At 36.2% G+C, this 19291-nt stretch overlaps 2 protein-coding genes across 2 annotated transcripts in view; one reads left to right on the forward strand and one right to left on the reverse strand.

Annotated features, from left to right (window-relative positions):
* The window catches only part of LOC125672406 (uncharacterized), a 28086-nt gene extending 9984 nt beyond the window's left edge, over positions 1-18102 (reverse strand). Inside the window, exons 1-14 of the mRNA XM_056161777.1 lie at positions 17586-18102; positions 17030-17502; positions 14867-15069; positions 11203-11315; positions 10568-10779; positions 9364-9492; positions 8026-8151; positions 5383-5591; positions 3720-3877; positions 3519-3621; positions 3210-3422; positions 2769-3096; positions 1942-2094; positions 32-178 (exon numbers count right to left, since the gene is read on the reverse strand). Of these exons, the coding sequence (XP_056017752.1) occupies positions 32-178; positions 1942-2094; positions 2769-3096; positions 3210-3422; positions 3519-3621; positions 3720-3877; positions 5383-5591; positions 8026-8151; positions 9364-9492; positions 10568-10779; positions 11203-11315; positions 14867-15069; positions 17030-17502; positions 17586-17632 (2614 nt within the window). The 5' untranslated portion in view covers positions 17633-18102. The remainder of the gene's footprint in view (positions 1-31; positions 179-1941; positions 2095-2768; positions 3097-3209; positions 3423-3518; positions 3622-3719; positions 3878-5382; positions 5592-8025; positions 8152-9363; positions 9493-10567; positions 10780-11202; positions 11316-14866; positions 15070-17029; positions 17503-17585) is intronic.
* Positions 5919-7149, forward strand: LOC125679965 (CDAN1-interacting nuclease 1-like). The gene has a single exon (XM_048919418.2). The coding sequence runs from the start codon at positions 6002-6004 to the stop codon at positions 6845-6847; it is 846 nt and encodes a 281-aa protein (XP_048775375.1). The 5' UTR covers positions 5919-6001; the 3' UTR covers positions 6848-7149.
* Positions 18103-19291: the final 1189 nt, after the last annotated feature.

The following is a 19291-nucleotide window of genomic DNA, read 5'->3' on the forward strand; positions in this document are numbered from 1 at the left end:
ATATATACTAGTAAATGTAAATTATTTTTACCATCGGCCCATTTGCCATCGAAAAAGTCTGCGAGTTGACTGTGTAGGAACTTGATTTCCTCCTTTGTGCAGTATCTTGCTTGAGCAGCTTCCATAAACTGTCTGTGATACCAGCTGGTCACGGTTACATTGTCCGCTCCTCGCTCCACTAATCACAAAAACATGTTATAAATGCGTCCACAGTCAGAAACAATGACAAATAAAGTACATTTGTACAGTACAAATCTAAACAGAAGAGCAACTTTAGAAACTGTCCTAAAGGACTAATGCCTCCGCAAGACATACCCAATATTGGAAATAATTGAAACACTATGTATAAATTCATTTCAAAATTAAGGATTATCTCCCTAATGCATAGCTCTAATCCTTAGACGAATTTGACTCCAATCTTTGGCACTCTGTTTTTCCTTTTAGTTCTTACAAGTTTATTGTTATTTCGGATTTCCAAAATTTCGGCTTGAGCATCACTTGAGAGACATAATTTGTTGAAATGCGCATCTGGTGCATCAAAATTGGTACCGTATAAGTTTTACATATTTCAGCACCAATATCTAATAATTTTTTTTAAAGAAGACCTTTGCTCCACCAGGTCAGCGTAGCTACGTTGTTATACAAAATCAATACATGTATTGGAACAAAAATCTGTTATCACGGTAATATCTCTAGATAACATTGATCAAGGAAGAACCATGACTATTTTTGCATTATAAGGGTACTGTTGACACAAAACATTGTCAATGACAGTCCCCTTAACTCTGATATTAAACAGCCAAGCAACCTCTGCGTTAAGTGTGAGCTTCTCTCTCTCTCTCTCTCTCTCTCTCTCTCTCTGTGTGTGTGTGTGTGTGTGTGTGTGTATCTATCTATCTAGATAGATAAATATATAGATAGATGCACAAGTTGAAGTCATTCGAACCTCATTCACCAGGATGAATACGGGCTAAACCTTTACTAGTTTATGAGCTTCATCTAGGCCTACTCGTCTGATCATGTCCCGAACATTTAGTACTACGGCCGTATCCCCCCCCCAATTCTTTACTACCGGGGTAGCTTAAATCTCTGTTTACACAATCATCCTTTTTTGACATGACCAACTGACTATATGTAAAACCCGTTTACCTGTGGTGTAAATACGTTTGTAGATTTAGTACTATAGTTTTAGTGCTTCTTTTCGTTCGTCCTGAAAAAGGGACAGGTCGTCCCGAAATTGTTTGTGTCGTTGGTATAACACAGAGAAATTCACTAAAATACCCACTTCCGCGCCGCCAGGGTTAGAACTCACGACCCGTGGAGCCAAATATCCTAGCAGCGTGTGACCATCGCACTAGACCGCTCGACCATCTAGGCAAGTAAAAAAAACTTACTTTCGATGAGAATGGAATTCTCGCCACGCTGTCACACGCTTCACGGTCATTGATAATGGAAATGGGATACAGGCATTTGACGTAAATTTAAGAGGATCATACAAGATACACACTGCATTTGAAATATTCTATAAAGCACAAAGATTACAATGAGCTCTTAAACATATCTGCTCTAAGTGCAGAAATATGTTAAAATATAGCATAGAGAAATTCACTTTTATATGGATACCCACTTCCGCCCCTACCTAGTAAAAATGTTGACCAAGTAAAAATCTTGACCTGCTCCTACAAAACTGGTTGAATGATTCCTATACTTAATTTGTGGTGGTGTGTTAATTAACTAACTCCTTATACGTGTATGGCACTCAATATCGTTAGAGGGGGAGTTTGGGAGGAACAATGAAATTTTGGAGAGACATTGTCATATACATATAAATCAAACAGACTGGCAGCAGACTTTGACAATCGTATATAGAGCGAATACAAAAAGATGGAAAATATGGTTTTATGTATCAGTGGGCATGAAATGTCTTATGAATAGGTATACCAAGATACTGTTGAAGATCTGTCCTAAGTCTTGCCATCATAAGAGGAGGCAAGCGTCTAAGTGGTGGGTTCCAGTACTGATACACATCATTTAAAACATCATCATCACATGACAAGATGTCCTCCAGTTCCGATTCCGATAGACCATTCCTAGCTGCAAACATATGAACAAGTGAAGATGACGAACAGAGATCAATCTAATAAAGACTATAAAAGAGAAGTGGAAACACGGACCCCTGGACATACCAGAGGTGGGGTCAGGTGCCTATGAGAAGTAAGCATCCCCTGTTGACCGATCGCATCCGACGTGAGCCATATATCTTGATCGGATAAACGGAGAAATCCGTAGTCAAAATTAGTATGTTTAAAAAAAACGGTCTAACAATCTATATGAAACACGTCGGAGAGTATTCGGTCCGGTGATGGCTTGTATTTGCAAATTAGATTGATATAACGATCATAGAATTTTCGAAATGAGGAGAATGTTGAAACCCCTGTAACATCAACTTATTTGTCAGTAGCCTGTCTTGATTTCTTAAAAACTTTATCATACGCAGAACATGTTCTCACGTATCAAATATGCAGGTGATATTAAACAAATTTGGGAAGTTGATGATGGTGGAACTAGTCATCTCGTTTGTCATAAAGTTGAGTTAATTGTTCGTTTACCGTTGACATCTATGTTAAATAAAATATCCAAATATGAAGCAGTGATGGGAGATCTGTGGTGTCCTTTACGTAACAGTATACATGTATCCAATATAAATTTTAACAACAATAGATATTGTACAACAATGTTGATGAATTTACACGTAATGTACTTTATACCTGCTGTGAGATAACCCAGTGAACGTGACATCATCAGAACTCCATGGGACTTTTCAAGACGTTGGAATAGAGCGTTGATACTTTCTCGGACTGTCTTTTCTAAAACAGTTTCTGATTCTGGAGAAAATGAATTCCATCGACAGGCTTCATCCAGTGACATTTTCAGAAATAGTGGTAAGGGACACTTTTCGAACGCTTTTAATATTATCTCCATCTGTCTTTTAGTGATACATCGATTTTTGCTCTTTAACCAGTGATCCACGATTCCACTAGCGTCACTGGCTGGTAATTTTGGTATGGAGAAAAGATTTTCTGGGGGAAGGAAGCCCTACAAAGTTTGAAATCTAAATCAAGGAAGTTTACTACAAATGGTAATTTTGAAAAGTTTCATAATATCACAATGCAATGTGTTTCCTATGCTAGCACATCAGATTCTTTTACCTGAAGATTAGGGAAGCACTCATACACATCCTCTTCCAGCGTAGACACAATGAATTTGACATGAGGCGGGAGCTGCTGTGGAAGCCAGAACAAGTTCCTGGCATTATTAGCCGGATCCAACTGATCTAATGAGTCTATCATCACCACCAGAGGGAGTTCTGCGCTTGCGTAGTGCAACACGTGTTCGAACTGTTCAACTAATTCTCTTAGCTCCTTCAGAAAGGGCAGAATAAATGTTTAGATTTACTTTCATTGACAAAAACAACACTCGCTTCTTTCATAAAATCAAGCTTCTACAGAAAATCTAACCTCTGATACTTTCAGATCCTCTTTGTATATAAGCGTGATCTGTCTCGTGAGACTCTCCAAAAGAGCGGTGACATTTGAACTACCGGGTGTTGTTCCAACAAACCTTTATTCAACCATAAAAAGAATTAAATATACGTACATGTAACTTTAACCTGGAAACCTTGAGAATCAATGAGTCAATGGTTAAATATTTGGGGGTACCTAAAAGCAACAGCTGTCGACTTCTTCTTTGCTATCTTTCGTAGAGAATTCGTTGCGATATCGACAGCTTTTGCCATCAGAGTTGTCTTGCCGCTACCTGAGGATCCATGGATGGCTAATAATCTGGAGCTGTCGGCAGTAAGGTATTGTTTAATTCTCTGTAAACGAAATATTTATTTTCTTGTGTCAGTGGAAGTGAGATCAAGATAAAATCTTAGATATGTTCACATGTGTAGCGAAATAAGTGAGCGAAAGATTTAACAAAGGTTATTTGCAAAATGATTCATTTCGGAAATTAGATAATTATAATGAAAATCTGACTGCTGGCGAATATTTTTTCTTCACCCCCCCCCCCCCTTCAACAAGGTCCATCAAATTGAACTTGATAGCATTTGGAAACTACTGAAGGTGAAATATGTCATCCATACCATACCCAATATACAATGACTAATATATACTACAATGTTTGGTCAAGCACCACGCTTAACTACAGTGTAGCAATGAATAAAATGGTTTCTATTACATGTAGTCCAAAATCACCGGACCATTCTCATTTCTACTCATCGAGAATTAACAGTTCCAAAAATTCGCAACGGTTGGAATTCATTATTTAACAGATCAATAAATTTCTCAAGTTCAAACAGCTACACCAAGAACGCGTTTACTGTTACTACCGGGTAATTTCAAGAGGCACAATCCGTATACTGATGGAGATCTACAATTGAGAATAAACTTCTTTCAATCCCCCCCCCCCCCCCCATTGTTTACATCAGCTTATTAATGTGCATGGGTGGATCCAGGATAATTAAATCATTACGGCTTCTAGCCTATATTTATTTTCCCGATTTTGATGTGAACATATGTAATTTATAACGGACTGGGATAATAATACTAGTAAAAAGTAGGATTTTCCGTTAGTCTGGTTAAAACCAGACCTTCAATCTCGCCCCCCCCCCCCCCCCGTATCTTTCTATGTCCGCTAGTTGACAGGAAAAAAGGGGCGAGATTGAAGGTCTGGTTTTAAATAATCAGACTGGCTCCATCTGAAATTGAAGACCTTTTAAATAAAAGCAATAATTTAATAAAAACTTACTGGAGACTAGGGCTCGAGATCTATCTATCCTTTTTGTATTGGTGGTGGGGGAAGCGAACGCACACGTATCTTTGTACCTTAATTCCCATTTCATTGTGACAGACGGGTATCCGCAACGCAAATATGGGTTAAAAGAGGGTTCATATAAATTTCTTACATAAACATTCAACTTAAGGTAGTACTCTACATTGTCATAATGGCTGACTTCCTTTAAAAACATGGATGAAAAAATTGATATCAGCAATATTTGACTTTTCCTTTTCCAATTAAATACCTAGCCGTGTAGCTCAGTAGGTTAGAATACCGACTGCTGAACTGTAGGTTGCAGGTTCAAGTCAAGCAGGAGTTTTAATTTTTTTTCAGATTACCTTCTACTAAAACTGTATTTTTGACAAAATAAAGTAAATTTGAAAATTTTCAACTTCAAAATATTGTTGAACATATCCTCCACTTTTCATCTACATCAAATTTCTCTGGTGTAGCACACCTCCTTAATTTGAAACACTATTTCAGTCTTTATTTCATTTTTTTTAGTACTGAATACACAACATATATATGGGCGTGCCGTACCTCTTGGGCATTTTCCCTGCCATGAAAATTTTCCAGCTTGGTTTTACAGAAGCTGGTGTGATGAACAATTTCCTGAATGAGGGTGTCTCCATTTTCTGATTTTCTGCGCTCAGTAATCGCCTTCTGGATCATTGAGCACATTTTCGCCGTAAAATCCGATGTCATTTTAGATAAATAACTCTTGTGAGAGGGGTCGTTCAAGTCGATTCCTGCAAAGTTAGAATTATCAATTATGAATTTAGATTGATCTGGACTGACGTTTATTTTTATTTAAAGTAGGCCTAGTTCTAATTAAAGTAAGGTAATTTTATTTAACAATTAAAGGCATGTAAAAGAGCGTTAAATCAGAAAATTATCTCAAGACATTGGGAAAAAACTCCTTCTTAAAAAAATATGCACAGTTCAAATATTAATTTCTTGTTCATAAATGTAGAAAGATGTTACTTCAACTGAACTGCACAGTATTCTATATAACATAATGTTTAAGTCCACACGAATTGTTAATGTACCAGTTATTTAATAAAACCCTCAAGTGACTATGATGTACGAAAGTGAAAGTAGTGAAGGTGAAAACGGCGGGTAGGAGCCTGAGGACGTGAACTTTGTTTATCATAAAAATATGAAACTCTCAGTGTACAACTCAATTGTTGAAATAATGCACAAACACAAATCAAGGGATTGCTTACCCCTGATTGTTGAAAAATATCCTGACTTTTCTTTATCTACGATTGGAAGTATATACGCTCAAGATTATCAGAAAAAAATGAGAAAAACACACCATATTCATTACAATCCCGCAAAAATGGAATTATACTACGAGCAATATTTGAGAGGGGTTGGCAATAAGGAAAGGCACGTGCTGCTGAGGTTAGCCAATGAAATAGAATTATCACCTGCATTGTTAGCGAGGATTGTTTTAGAAAGACATCTTTCGACAACGAAATACGAAGGAGAAAATCCACCTAGGAGTTATGTAACTAAGTTAATGAAAGACATTTCTCTAATCAGTGACCCATTACTGGCGTCAGAGATCCACGAGTGTCTTGTCAGTGATGATCATTATGGAGCACATGTTGACAACATTAAACAATCCATTGGACATGAGTATGAATTTAAACTGAATAGAATTTTGGATACGCTGAATTTAGCATACATTGGCGAGGATCAAATGAGAACTAGAGGTTTTGATAAAACCCCCGATGTCAAACTGGAGGTCCCTTTCAGTGTGGATGGTCATGTGATTAACTGGATTGAAAGTAAAGCTTCATTTGGAGATGAGTATAGTCATAAAGGTTATCTGAAGGACCAGTTCTGGAGCTACTGGAATAGATTTGGTCCAGGAATGGTCATCTATTGGTTTGGATTTATTGAAGAACTTGATACTGACAGGGAAAAAGGAATTATTCTGAGTGATAAATTCCCAGATAATATTGTGAGATTGAATCCTAATTCTGTAATCAAATGATATCATAAACAATTATACAAAACATTGAGGCACAAACTTTTGTCAAGCATCATAATAGAACATTACATTCTGTGCAATGTGCTAGGAAAATATTTCAATATTATGTACACTTATCTATTATGGCGCTTTCGGTGATGAGAATCTTGTGATTTCTGGTACAGTGAACACTGTCACAGTACTGCTATTTATAAGATATGAAGCATGGTTGTTAAACATTAATAATTATACCTTAAAAGACACTTCATTCTAAATGTATGATTGATGAATATCACAAATTTCTATTAAAATAGAATTTCCCCAGATTTCTTGTTTTGTCACTAATTTTCCCAATTGTAAGGGCCCCAGGCCTTAGTCCCAATACCTGCAGCACAAGTCACTTTATTAAATGTATATAGCATCTCTTTCAACCAGGGTTGGGCGGTTAAAACCACCTTCGGTTTTAACCGTCCTGGTCAATACTCCCCAAGTGGTCAATACTGGTAATTGTGATTTAAACTGTCCATTTTCCTATTTTTGTACATTTCTTGCAAAGATAAATTAAGTCTTTTCATTATATGGATCAATTCTTGATTAATTTCATAAGTTTGATACATTTGGTTCGCTGGAAGTGTGACCGAAATATCTTCACAGATAGGAGACCGACCTGTTTACATGTACCTAGACAGATTAAGAATAACAGGTAGTGGACATGATTACTTGAGCACAGGAAGCAGAGTTGACAGGTGTTAATTGGCATACTCTGGGACCAGTGTGCATATTATTGTTACGAAAACATCACCAATCCACCCCCTTGAATGTTTATTTAACAGTTAAAATAAAGATTTGAAACAATATAGTTCTTGTTAAACTAAGGAATTTGAAAAGAAACTTTTACATCTCCCCAATTCATCAGCCATTCACATTATTATATGTATAAACTGATAGTGCATATGATGAATTACAGTATTTACCGTAATGGCCACTTAAACATTTAAAATGACACAGACTATAATGACCAAACAATTTTCAATTGACCGGTTTTAACCAGTATTGACCACCGGCCCAGTCAATACTCATATCGACCACTTTTTGGTGAAAACTGCTCTCAACAGCCCATTCAGCAGTTGATACTAATTACTATGTACTATTATTAAACAGAAACATAATGAAATGTTACATTTAATAAATAGTATATTAACCTTCCTTCCATTCGACATCATACTGACATATATTCTTAGCAGGGAGAACTTGTGGAATCCTGGTGTCGCACAACTCTTTCAACAAAGCTCTGTTTTTTCTCCATTTTTCCTCGGGGCCAGTGAAATCTAAAATTTGTATGAATTTTAATTAAAATATCATTAGTCATATTTGCTATACATTTACTCTGACACTTATTCTGTCTACATACAGTAATTCTGTTATGAAGTTATTAACAACAACTAGTTATTTTTCATTATTTTGATTTACTTACCAAGTGAGTTGCTATTCATATATATAATGACATATTTACCTATATAATGACATATTTACCTATATAATGACATATTTACCTACATAATGGCATATAAATTTACCTAGATAGTGACATATTTACTTATATAATGAATACATACCTATATAGTGATTATTTACCTATGTAGTGTAGGGGTGAATCAATATATCAAAATGTACCGGTCTACGTCTGTCCAGCGATATACGATACAATGTTTCGACGATACGATACGACATAATGTTGGGGTTAAAAATAGCCCTTTTAATAGTCAGGATCGAAGTGCATAATTTAAAAATGGCTTCTAACAGGAACACGATTCCTCAGACTTTAATCCCCACTTTTTCATTGTGACATTGGAGATTCCTCAGACTTCGATCCCCGCTTTTTCAATGTGACATTTGAGTTTCCTCAGACTTTAATCCCCATTTTTACATTGTGACATCGGAGATTTCTCAGATTTTAATCCCCGTTTTTACATTGTGACATTGGAGTTTTCTCAGACTTTAATTGTCATTGTTTGTTTTGTTATGAAATAAAAGATATTAAACCACTTCATTTTTGTAGAATATTGATATTTTACTTCAGAAAATGCTTAACTACGTTGTATATCCAATATATCGGATATCGCATCAGAAAATATTGTATCGTATCGTGTCGGAAAATCTTGAGCAATACACACCCCTAATATAGTGACATACTTACCTATGTAGTGACATACTTACATAGTGATACACTTATCTATATAGTGACATACTTATCTAATACTTATCTATATAGTGACATACTTACATAGTGACATACTTACTAATATAGTGACATACTACCTATATAGTGACATACTTACTAATATAGTGACATACTACCTATATAGTGACATACTTACATAGTGATACACTTATCTATATAGTGACATACTTATCTAATACTTATCTATATAGTGACATACTTACATAGTGACATACTTACTAATATAGTGACATACTACCTATATAGTGACATAATTATCTATATAGTGACACACTATTCACTCTTGTTACTGACTTACCTATATAGTGAGATGCTATTGTACTTTGTTCCATGTCCTCAATTCCTTTGATCCGCCTTTTGAACCAAACACAATGAGACTCTGGATCTTCAACATCTAAAATGCCCATCTGTGTTTCCTTCTCTGTCACTGTAATTAAGTTACATCAACTTATCGAATATTTGAAAGCTTTCTTGCCTTGTTATGCCAAGTTATTTGAAACTTTTGAAAACAAAACATCTGTTTTTAAAGTTTACTATGTACAAAGGTAAAAGTAGCTCTTTCTGTTTGGCTTGAATATGGTTTTGCCCCCCCCCCCCCCTCCCCCCCCCCCCATATCTAGTGATCAGTCATCCAAAAAATTACTTTGTTAAACACCACTCTAATTCCACGGAAAAGTACTCTAAAGTTGAAATAAAAAATATGCTAGAGTTCCTCATTGAAAATGTCTTCGTTGTCTTTGGTGATCAGGTCCTCCAAAAGTCTGTTGGAATTCCTATGGGCACGAATTGAGCTCTTTTGTTAGCTGACCTGTTTTTATATTCATATGAAGCAGAATTTATTCAAAAACTTCTACGTGAGAAGAAAAAATATCTTGCTGTGGCCTTCAATTCGACATTTAGATATATCGACAACGTTTTGTCTACCAACATAATAACTTTCATTCATACGTCGATTAGATATATCCCTGTGAGCTCCAAATAAAAGACACCACAGAGTCGTCCACTTCTGCTTCATACTTAGATATTTTATTGAAAGACATCAACGGCAAACTAACAACTCAACTTCATGATAAACGGGATGATTTCAAATTCTCCATCGTAAATTCCATATTTATGTAGCAATATTCCATTATCACCTACATATGGTGTTTATATCTCTCAACTGTTTCGATACGCAAGAGTTTGTTCTGCGTATGATCCAATCTAATTAAAATTAGATCCTTTGATCCGCTCACGTATATCGCTACACAAGCGATATACGTGAGCGATATACGTGAGCGGATCAAAGGATCTAATTTTAATTAGATTGCGTATGATCAGTTTTCAAATTGAGACAGGCTATTGACAAACAAGTTGATGGTGCAAGGGTTTCAACGAAGTGCAAGTGAGATGTACATATCAATTTTCTCGTCAGTTATTTCGTATGAAAGTATGTTGCAGAATTTGGACCTTTGCAATAGCCGTGGTAGAAATTGCATTAATTCATAAATCAGCCGTTTTACCTGATATGACGTATCTGCGCGCGTCCTCTGGTCCTAGAACCTGATTTGCAGCCATCTCTAAAGCGTCTTGCATGATGTCATTTTCTGTCCAGAACTTGCTGGTCGCATCTCTCTTCTTTTTGGCATCAGTTGACAAGAAATCTGGTAAAAATTTACTTATTTGTGTGAGGGCATACACCGGTGGAGCAGCGTTTTCATCCCGACGATACCACCTTGAAAAAAAAATATATGCTTTCTAGTCTCATAGAATAAGACGCGTAAATTAAATACATGTATATAAGATCACAACACTGTAAAGTTATTACAAACTTTCTTCCGACATTTCATTGGCGAGTAACGTAGGATTCTAGAGTCTACTTAACCACTAAATATGAATACACGGCTTTTACATTCAATGTATGATTTGAGCAGACGCCTCGTGTTTTCGTCCCTGTGAATTTCATCTTTTGACTTGAATGAACTGTCACACAGTATTCGTATCTTTCGTTAAAATTAAATATCGTTATGTATATTTATAGTGTCGTGTCAAAAATATTTTAGATGACAAAAGCTTCCTTCTGTGAAATGCGTGGCTAAGTGACTATAAAGGTCCGAGCTCGATCCGAAAAACAAAGGTTTTAAAAGATAATTCGTACTTGAGCAATACTTGTTTGGGGTCTGGCTCAACAGCTTGGACAAGCTTCTCGAATTCTGACGCCTCTATCACCCTTGGTAGATTTCTGTAGCCATATCTATGTGACAGAAGAGACTAAAAGAAAAAGGAGGAATAAATTATGTAGGATCAATTTATGTTTAATTCTAGCACAAGACAGAATGTTATTTCAGAAAAGACAATCCCTACAGTAGTTCCATGCATGTTATTTACGTCACAAAAAGACATGTTTAATATTTCAGAAAAGACAAGCATGTATGCTCTGCACAATAGTTACTGTTTCGTCACACGGAACCCCATGCATATTAAGAAATATAAGTATCGTCTCGAAGAGTGAATATTTACGATAATTAGACATACCTTCAATTCAACATATCCACAATTGAATTAATGATCTCTTTCATTTGAATTGTTGCGCGCATAAAATCGTTAGACAAAAGTGTTATAAAGAATTAAAGATATCTTTAGTTGAATTAAGGAGATCATCAAATCATTTATACCGATGTCCAAATTAAAAATTTTGCGAACGATCATTACCCCACGTAGATGCGCGCATCAATTATTACTCTCGTCAATTAAATTGATGCGCACAACAAATCAATTATTACTCTCGTCAATTGAATTAATGCGCGCATCAAATCAATTATTGCTCTCATCCATTGAATTAATGCGCACATCAAATCAATTATTGCTCTCGTCAATTGAATTAATGCGCACATCAAATCAATTATTGCTCTCGTCAATTGAATTAATGCGCGCATCAATTCAAGTAATGTTCACAATAATTGAATTGATGATATCTTCAACTAATAAAAGTTGTCTTCTATTGTTTGAGTTCATGTTAATTTGGCGCTCCATAATTATCCCACTACATGATAAGAGGAGCAGTGTGAAGACAAATGGAATGACGCGCGTTATGAAAAAGAAATGCTTAAATTTATATTTACTCAATATTTTGCAATTTACTGCGTACTCCACACACGTATATGAAATTGACAGAATGACTCAGGCTATTGGAGACCGATTTTGACCATTCTATTACACGAAGGGCTGTCTGTGTTATGTCCCCGTTTTCTCTGGCAGAGGGCGGGAACAAGATCGAAGATATTAATCCGTTTTATTGTAGAATAAAACACAAATATTGCGCAATTTAGAACAGGGAACAAATAATTAATGGAACTTTGAATTTACATAATATACCATTACCATTCGGTGTTACATGTATCATGGTCCATTCATAAATTGTTGATAAAAGTACTTGGCAGTTTGATTGTGCACACCTGGTCTGAAAGTTTAATTCCCATCAAAGAAAAATGTAAAACTTTTTTATATACTTGGGAAGGATTTTAAACAACATAAATTCATTTTGAAATAGAGCTTAAATGTGAAAGGCATCACTGGCAAATCAATTAGAAAGACTGCCATGACTTTATTAAAACGTTCAACTACGCATTACTTTCAGTTTTCAAATACTATGGTATTTAATTGGTTTTTACGGGATTATGCACAAAGGTTCAATATGTGGTTGTATTTTCAATCACTATGTAACATAGAAAATCTTTTTTCATTGTCACAGCCCAATTTCCCTTGAAGGGAAAATGATCTTTTTCAAAACAAATCCTGATATCTACATGCTGGATATCTGCCAAACTATTTCAGATGGTAATGCATTTTTGATTTCACGGGGAGGTGTGTTAGGAGCACGGATAGCATTTGGTATTGTTGTACTTGGGACTTATTGTGTCGTGCGGGATATAGAAGTTTGATTTTAAACTCATCCTTCATTTATGTACAAGATTTAAAGTACGTCTCTTAACCAGTTTTCATAAAAATTTGCAAGAATGAGTCCACGTATATATTCACACAGATTAGAAGTCAAGGTCACAAGAACCGAAATTTCTTGTGTAGGAGATTCAAGTTAAAATTCCCTTACAATAAAATCACTTTATTAGAAATACAGGAATGGTACCCTGTATAAACTCCATGGTTTTTATGGGCGGTGACTGGTCGTGAAAAGTGGTCACTGGAAGTAAAATCCAAAAATAGATTTAGATGACCATTTTCTTTCCGGATTAGTATAAAATTGCATACCAGTGGCGTAGCTATATTGTAGCACTGTCAGCACGTGCTTACAAATATTTTCGTTAAATTCTTATCACCGTAAACGAAAAATGTCCCCAGCTTCTGGGGGGCTGCCGCCACCCAGACCCCCTGCTTACAAATATTTCAAACCTAGCTACGCCACTGCATACGGATTTATATCATGTTTGTTTTCAGTCAAGTGGGGTCGTTCAAACAAAATTTTGTGCGCAAAATTTAAATTAAATTTTTAATCAAATAGGTATTTATCAAAATTTCAGTTATGAAACTTTGTATAAAATTCTTAGTAGGTCCCTTTTGGATTTTTTCCTGAGAGATTTCATTTTCAATACTTCTTCACTTTTATCGCCTAATTTGACAACGCCTAAATTCTTGAAGTGTCGGTGTTACTGGAAGGGACACACTGTAGTTGTAATTTTCTTTAACACCATTGTTTTAATTGTGCATTTTGTTTTTGATTTCAAAACACTTGCAAGGATACCATCTCGCATCAAGAGTTTGGTTCCTATTTTTTCAAGGTTAAAAATCCCCCAAATAAAATACAAATCCATGTCTTGATTTCAATAGTTGTTGTAGGGTTGCTATTACATGTATATGATATGCCATCTCAATATTATATTTATATGACTATTTTTTTAAGGTAACGTATGAAAAGTGTGGAAAATGAATAAAATAAAACACATAACAAAGTAAAATAAAAAGTCGACTCGGATATTTGCGCGAAGGGGTCATTTATGCCATTACATATATACAGTCAGATTAAAATCAAACCTTTAATACTGGCTCTATTTAGTCCCCTACCGATGAAGGGGACTTTAGTCCGACAAATCAGTTTCCCGCACTTTTTGCAGATATTCAGTTAATATTTAGTACTTTTGTTTACCATGACAAGTAACAGATCAAGTTCGAATTTTGTTCTGTCTATTGAGTTTTTGTTTTGTTGTCGTTTGTTTTTTGGTTGTTTTTTTTTTTTGGTTTTTTTTTGGCTGAGTTATGGCCTCAAGACTGAGCAAATAAGTTTTCCGCACTTTTCCCCGTCATACTCGCAGATACCAGTTGATATTTGGTACATTGCTTTACCAAGACAAGTTACAGATCAAGTACGAATTTTGTTAAAAAATATGGAATTTGAATCTGTCAAATGTGACTTTTACTTTATGGGGCCTGGTTATTCTTGTACATAAACTGTTGACGTGTGATTATTCCCGCAGATTATTACGCACATGACTTGACTCGGGGCTGATAGGGGAAGTGTACTGGTATACAATACTTAAAGAATATAGAATGCTTGTTGATTTTGATTGTCGCAACAAGAGCTAGTGAAGGTTTGATTTTATCAGACTATTGTATATACGATGTCATGTTGCGGCGGGGGCGGGCGGGGGGGGGGGGGGGGGGGGGGGCTTTGCGGAGCCCTAAGTTTGTTCTAGTTTTGCTTTGTGGACTGGATTCCTTGTGTGGACTTGTATTTCATACATGTGTCGCAAAGAAAACTCTAGATATTTCTGTGAATGTGAAAGTTATGCTGTTCATACGTGCGTACTTACTATAAAATTTGGCCCCGTGGAGAGTCGTTGACACTGCTGCACTTCTCGTAAACACATCTCCGTGCCGTTGTGTTCGTCCACGCTTTCATTTCGAACACCCCAGCGCATGTCAACCACCTGGAACTCGTAACCAAGTTTTTGGCAGAAAAGTTTAATTTTTGGGTAGGCTTCTGTCATCCACATGTTTCTTTCCTTTTCTGTGTCTGAATAAAGACGTCATGTTGTTTGTTGTTTATTTGTTTGGTTTTTTAAAGTAATATTTGTACAATTACGTCATTTCCATTTTTATTATGAAATATACATTACAGGTGCTTTTCATTTTAACTTAACAAATCCCTATCCTTCATGGAGTCTGCAGTTAGAGTGTCGATATAACATTAGACAGTGATCCCGTTGTAAAACGTCCCCATTCATTTCTTAACGTTAAAAGTTGAACCCAATCAAAATTTAACGTTAAATTTTGATCAAAAACAGTCGTTGGAAATTGATGAACGTTACATTTTGATCAGTAATGCGGTCATCATTTAAGTAGAGAAATCCAAGCACGGACTGCACAGAAAACATCTTGTACATTTCAGGTCATTTTTTCAATGTTGAAATTTGCCATTTATTTGGCCCCACCAGAATTAATCTCTAAGGTTCATTTTTAACAAGGGTCAAAATTTCACGCTCGGGAGGTTATTTAATTAACGGACTGGATCAATTTTCAACGTTGAAAATTGATCAAACATCCGTCGAAAAATAACCCCTAGGGTCGTTTTTCAACGGGTCACTAATGTTATATCGGCTTCGTGTGCGGAAATCCTGGATTTGATCCCAGAGTCCGCGACAGACCCGAGTTCTTTAAAAAACAACTTAATTACCGAGATCCTTCGTTACGATAATATAAGCACAAGCTTAATGACCCTACTCACCTAGCATATTGATCAAACTATGCGAAACTGTACCAAAACTGGTGATATTTCTATAAAGTGTAATGCGCAGCGGTTTGAACATGGCTCTCGTTATCAATAGAGAGAGAGAGAGAGAGAGAGAGAGAGAGAGAGAGAGAGATATCCTACCATAGCTCTAAAAAAAAAAAAGCTAGCTCACTTGCGAGGCAGTAGAAGTTCTCTATATATTGCACGCTACCCCCCCCCCCCACCCCCCCCCCCCCCCCCGCTCAAGGAAGCTTCGTTTCGAAGCTTATCATGGGTTCTCTCTAGTTATTTAGCATCCGCCGTTCACGACAACCACCACGCCCGTACATGGACACGAAGTCCCAGATCTCCGTATAGACTCTGCCGACGGAGGCCTCCCACCAAAACGGAGGCCTCCCACCAAACACCAGAGTCGCTACGCGGTCATCATTTTGTAACGTGTAGCGGTCTACTTGAAGGGACGTATACCTAGAAATAGCTAACAGGTTAAGGACGACGCTGGCAATATTGGTATTTACCGGCTAACCCCCCCCCCCCCACCCCCTAATAGTGAACTAAATTTCCCCAGTGGAAAGTATTCTTTTGATAATTGAAGAAAGCCATGAGATGACAGGACAAAAATGAAATTGATTTCTAAACACAGATAGCGGTTTTAGTCGTCTTGGGTTAATACATGCATCTCAAAAGTATTTTAAAATAGACCTAATACAGAAAAAAAACCCTTTTTACATGAACTTTATGTCTATGTAAATGAGAAACCTAAAAAAAAATATTTAAAAATCTCAGCTGGGATGTTCAGTTGATTGAGCCAATACGGTTAGGTTTTTATTCCTGTATTCAATATCTTCCTTTCGTCAATAGTTTAAAGTATGTCTGAATGTATAATGATAAAAAAAAAACACCTTGGAATCTACCTATATACATGTATACAATGTAGTACAAAACCAGTGAAATATGTCGGTCGTGATATACATGTACAGAGTGTTTTTATATATATACACATATATCAGCTGGTGGCTGGAGATTTAAATATGTTATAAAAGGTCTGTATTCTAACCTAAAATAGGATTTGCGAAATTCAATATCGCTTTAACTAGATTATTCACATATAAAAATCCCCTCACACCTTTACTAAATATTGAATTACACCTGATATATCCATTGATTCGGTTATCTTTAGTTGCTTTTGATAATTTTCTAACTTCAAGCTGGACATAGTGACACTCGCGGACAGTGAACCCACCTTTGAATGTGCTGCTGGTGAATATGCGGACGATTTTCGCCGTGGATGGCAGATCTACTGATGTGCTACCTAACAAAATAGCGTTCAAACTCGATTTCAACGATGGTGAAGAGGACAGGTGTTCTTTAGACATTGTTTTAATCAGCATCTTCCCTTTCAGCGATTTATCATTGAGCACTGTCTTTTGTCTTGTTAAACCCATTGTCTTTTCTCTTTTGATACCCATCGTTTTTTCGCGTTGGGGTTTTGAGGGTTTCTCTTTTGGCACTGTGGTTTTCTCCCTTTTCATTTGGACCCTTTGTTTACTGGTTTTCGGACGATCCTGTGTGTTGTTGGTGACACCGTGGACCCCATTATCCGCTCTCTTTGTCACTGAAAGGGGGTGCTTTATCGTTTCTCCGTTTGCATGAGAGTTCGATTTGGAATCCGGCGATACGATTGTCTTTTCTTGGACGGCATTGCCCTTGGGGTCCCTGAATTGAAAGTACAGAGAATTGAAATGTCTTTCATATTTTGACAGGTGAAAGAAAATGGTAATATATTCAATTAGACTTACTCTCTCTTGCTAGATGGAGGTTGAGATTTCCCCGCAGAACTTCCCATGTTCAAAGATTTTGCTTTAACGAGCTAATTCGAACATGTTTCCGTAACTATCGTCTGCTTTCGGTGAAATCACGCTGTAATATTCCTTAGATGATTATAAATAAGCATGGTTTACTTCACGCACGGCGAAGTGAACACATCTAAATAATAGATATATCGATTGGTGTTCCTAATAAAATGAATGAAAATCTACCCGACCTTTTAAATCTACCCCAGTGGCTTCGCACATATATATATCCGATCATCAATCACGTTACCAAAACTGTATATTGGAATAAGGTAAACAGCTTAGTATATTCCATAAGGCAATGTCATCAGTCACATGTCCTTATATGTCCAGAAATGAATTTCTTGACGTCCACTCGGTTAACAAAGTAATTATCCACAGACACTCCGGTCTTATTCACTATCGTGATCAATATATTGTCTGGGAACATCTACACAAGCGACAATTAAAAGACACGTCCATTTAAACAGAAACGGGATCTTGTTCGCGCAGACTTGGTAAAGCTGTACTTATATATATGTCACAAAGCATGCTTAATATAGTCAACATTCAAATATTGACCATTTCCTCCAACGACGTTGAAACGACCTTTAAACCTTTTTGTGGCATGGTTCTTAGTAATCAAACAATGTTCGAAAGTAACATTTTCTTGAATTGACTGTTTTTTTCATTTTAATTATTTTACTTTATTTAATTAGATGGGGAATACTTTTGATGAACACTCTCAAGATTAGGTTTGTGCATTATCAATAAATTGGCGAATGTAAATCATATTTACTATCAAATCTGCCGACAGCATATTAAGTTTATGCTGGATTTTAATCCTCTACGTATGTAATGGAAAAGGTGGACGCTTAACTATCTGGAGAATTTAAATGCCCGAAATAAAAACGTGTTTAAAAATTTATTTTTCATATTTCATATCTGGGTTTTTTTATTCGTATTAAAGACTATCATGAATTGTTCACCAGATTTTAATAACCCAACCTCATTAAAAATGTCTCTATATATAATATCGGTATGCCACGTTTTATCCAATCATCAAAACATAATGATTTGTTTTTATAAATGAAATTGACATTTGACCACATTGGTTGCAGAAGCTTTGATTTATAAATTCAGAAAACCAATTTACAATAAAGTAATGTAGTATTTTAATTAAAATATCATCGAGTACATCATTTTATAGTTCCGTTCGAAAAACAGAAATATATAAGAAGATATCTTCTTTACATGTACCCCCCCCCCCCCAACCCCCCAAAGCAGGGTCATGATTTGCGATATCACTATGCAAGCATCCCAAGATAGTGCAAATTCAAGATTGCATCAATGTTCATTTGCCTTGGGTGGGGACACAGTAATGGATTAAAAGTTTTACATGAAAAATAGAAAAGGAAAAAAGGGAAAAATTTTCTTCTTCCAGAACCATTAAAGAAGTGTGTATTATTTTGGTGTCTGGGTAGAGCAATAGTTAACGTACTCGTTTCTCACCACTGTAACCAGAGATCGTTAGTGGTTATGTGAGAGTATGGTGGCCGACCACTCGCATTTCCTCACACGAATAGACCCACAACTCCACATCCGTGCAAGTCGGTAAATTATGGAAAGCCATAGTCATGTTCTATTATAATAATTCACTGTAAATAGCTAAT

Source organism: Ostrea edulis, chromosome 1 (genome assembly GCF_947568905.1).
Source record: "Ostrea edulis chromosome 1, xbOstEdul1.1, whole genome shotgun sequence".
Lineage (NCBI taxonomy): Eukaryota > Metazoa > Mollusca > Bivalvia > Ostreida > Ostreidae > Ostrea > Ostrea edulis.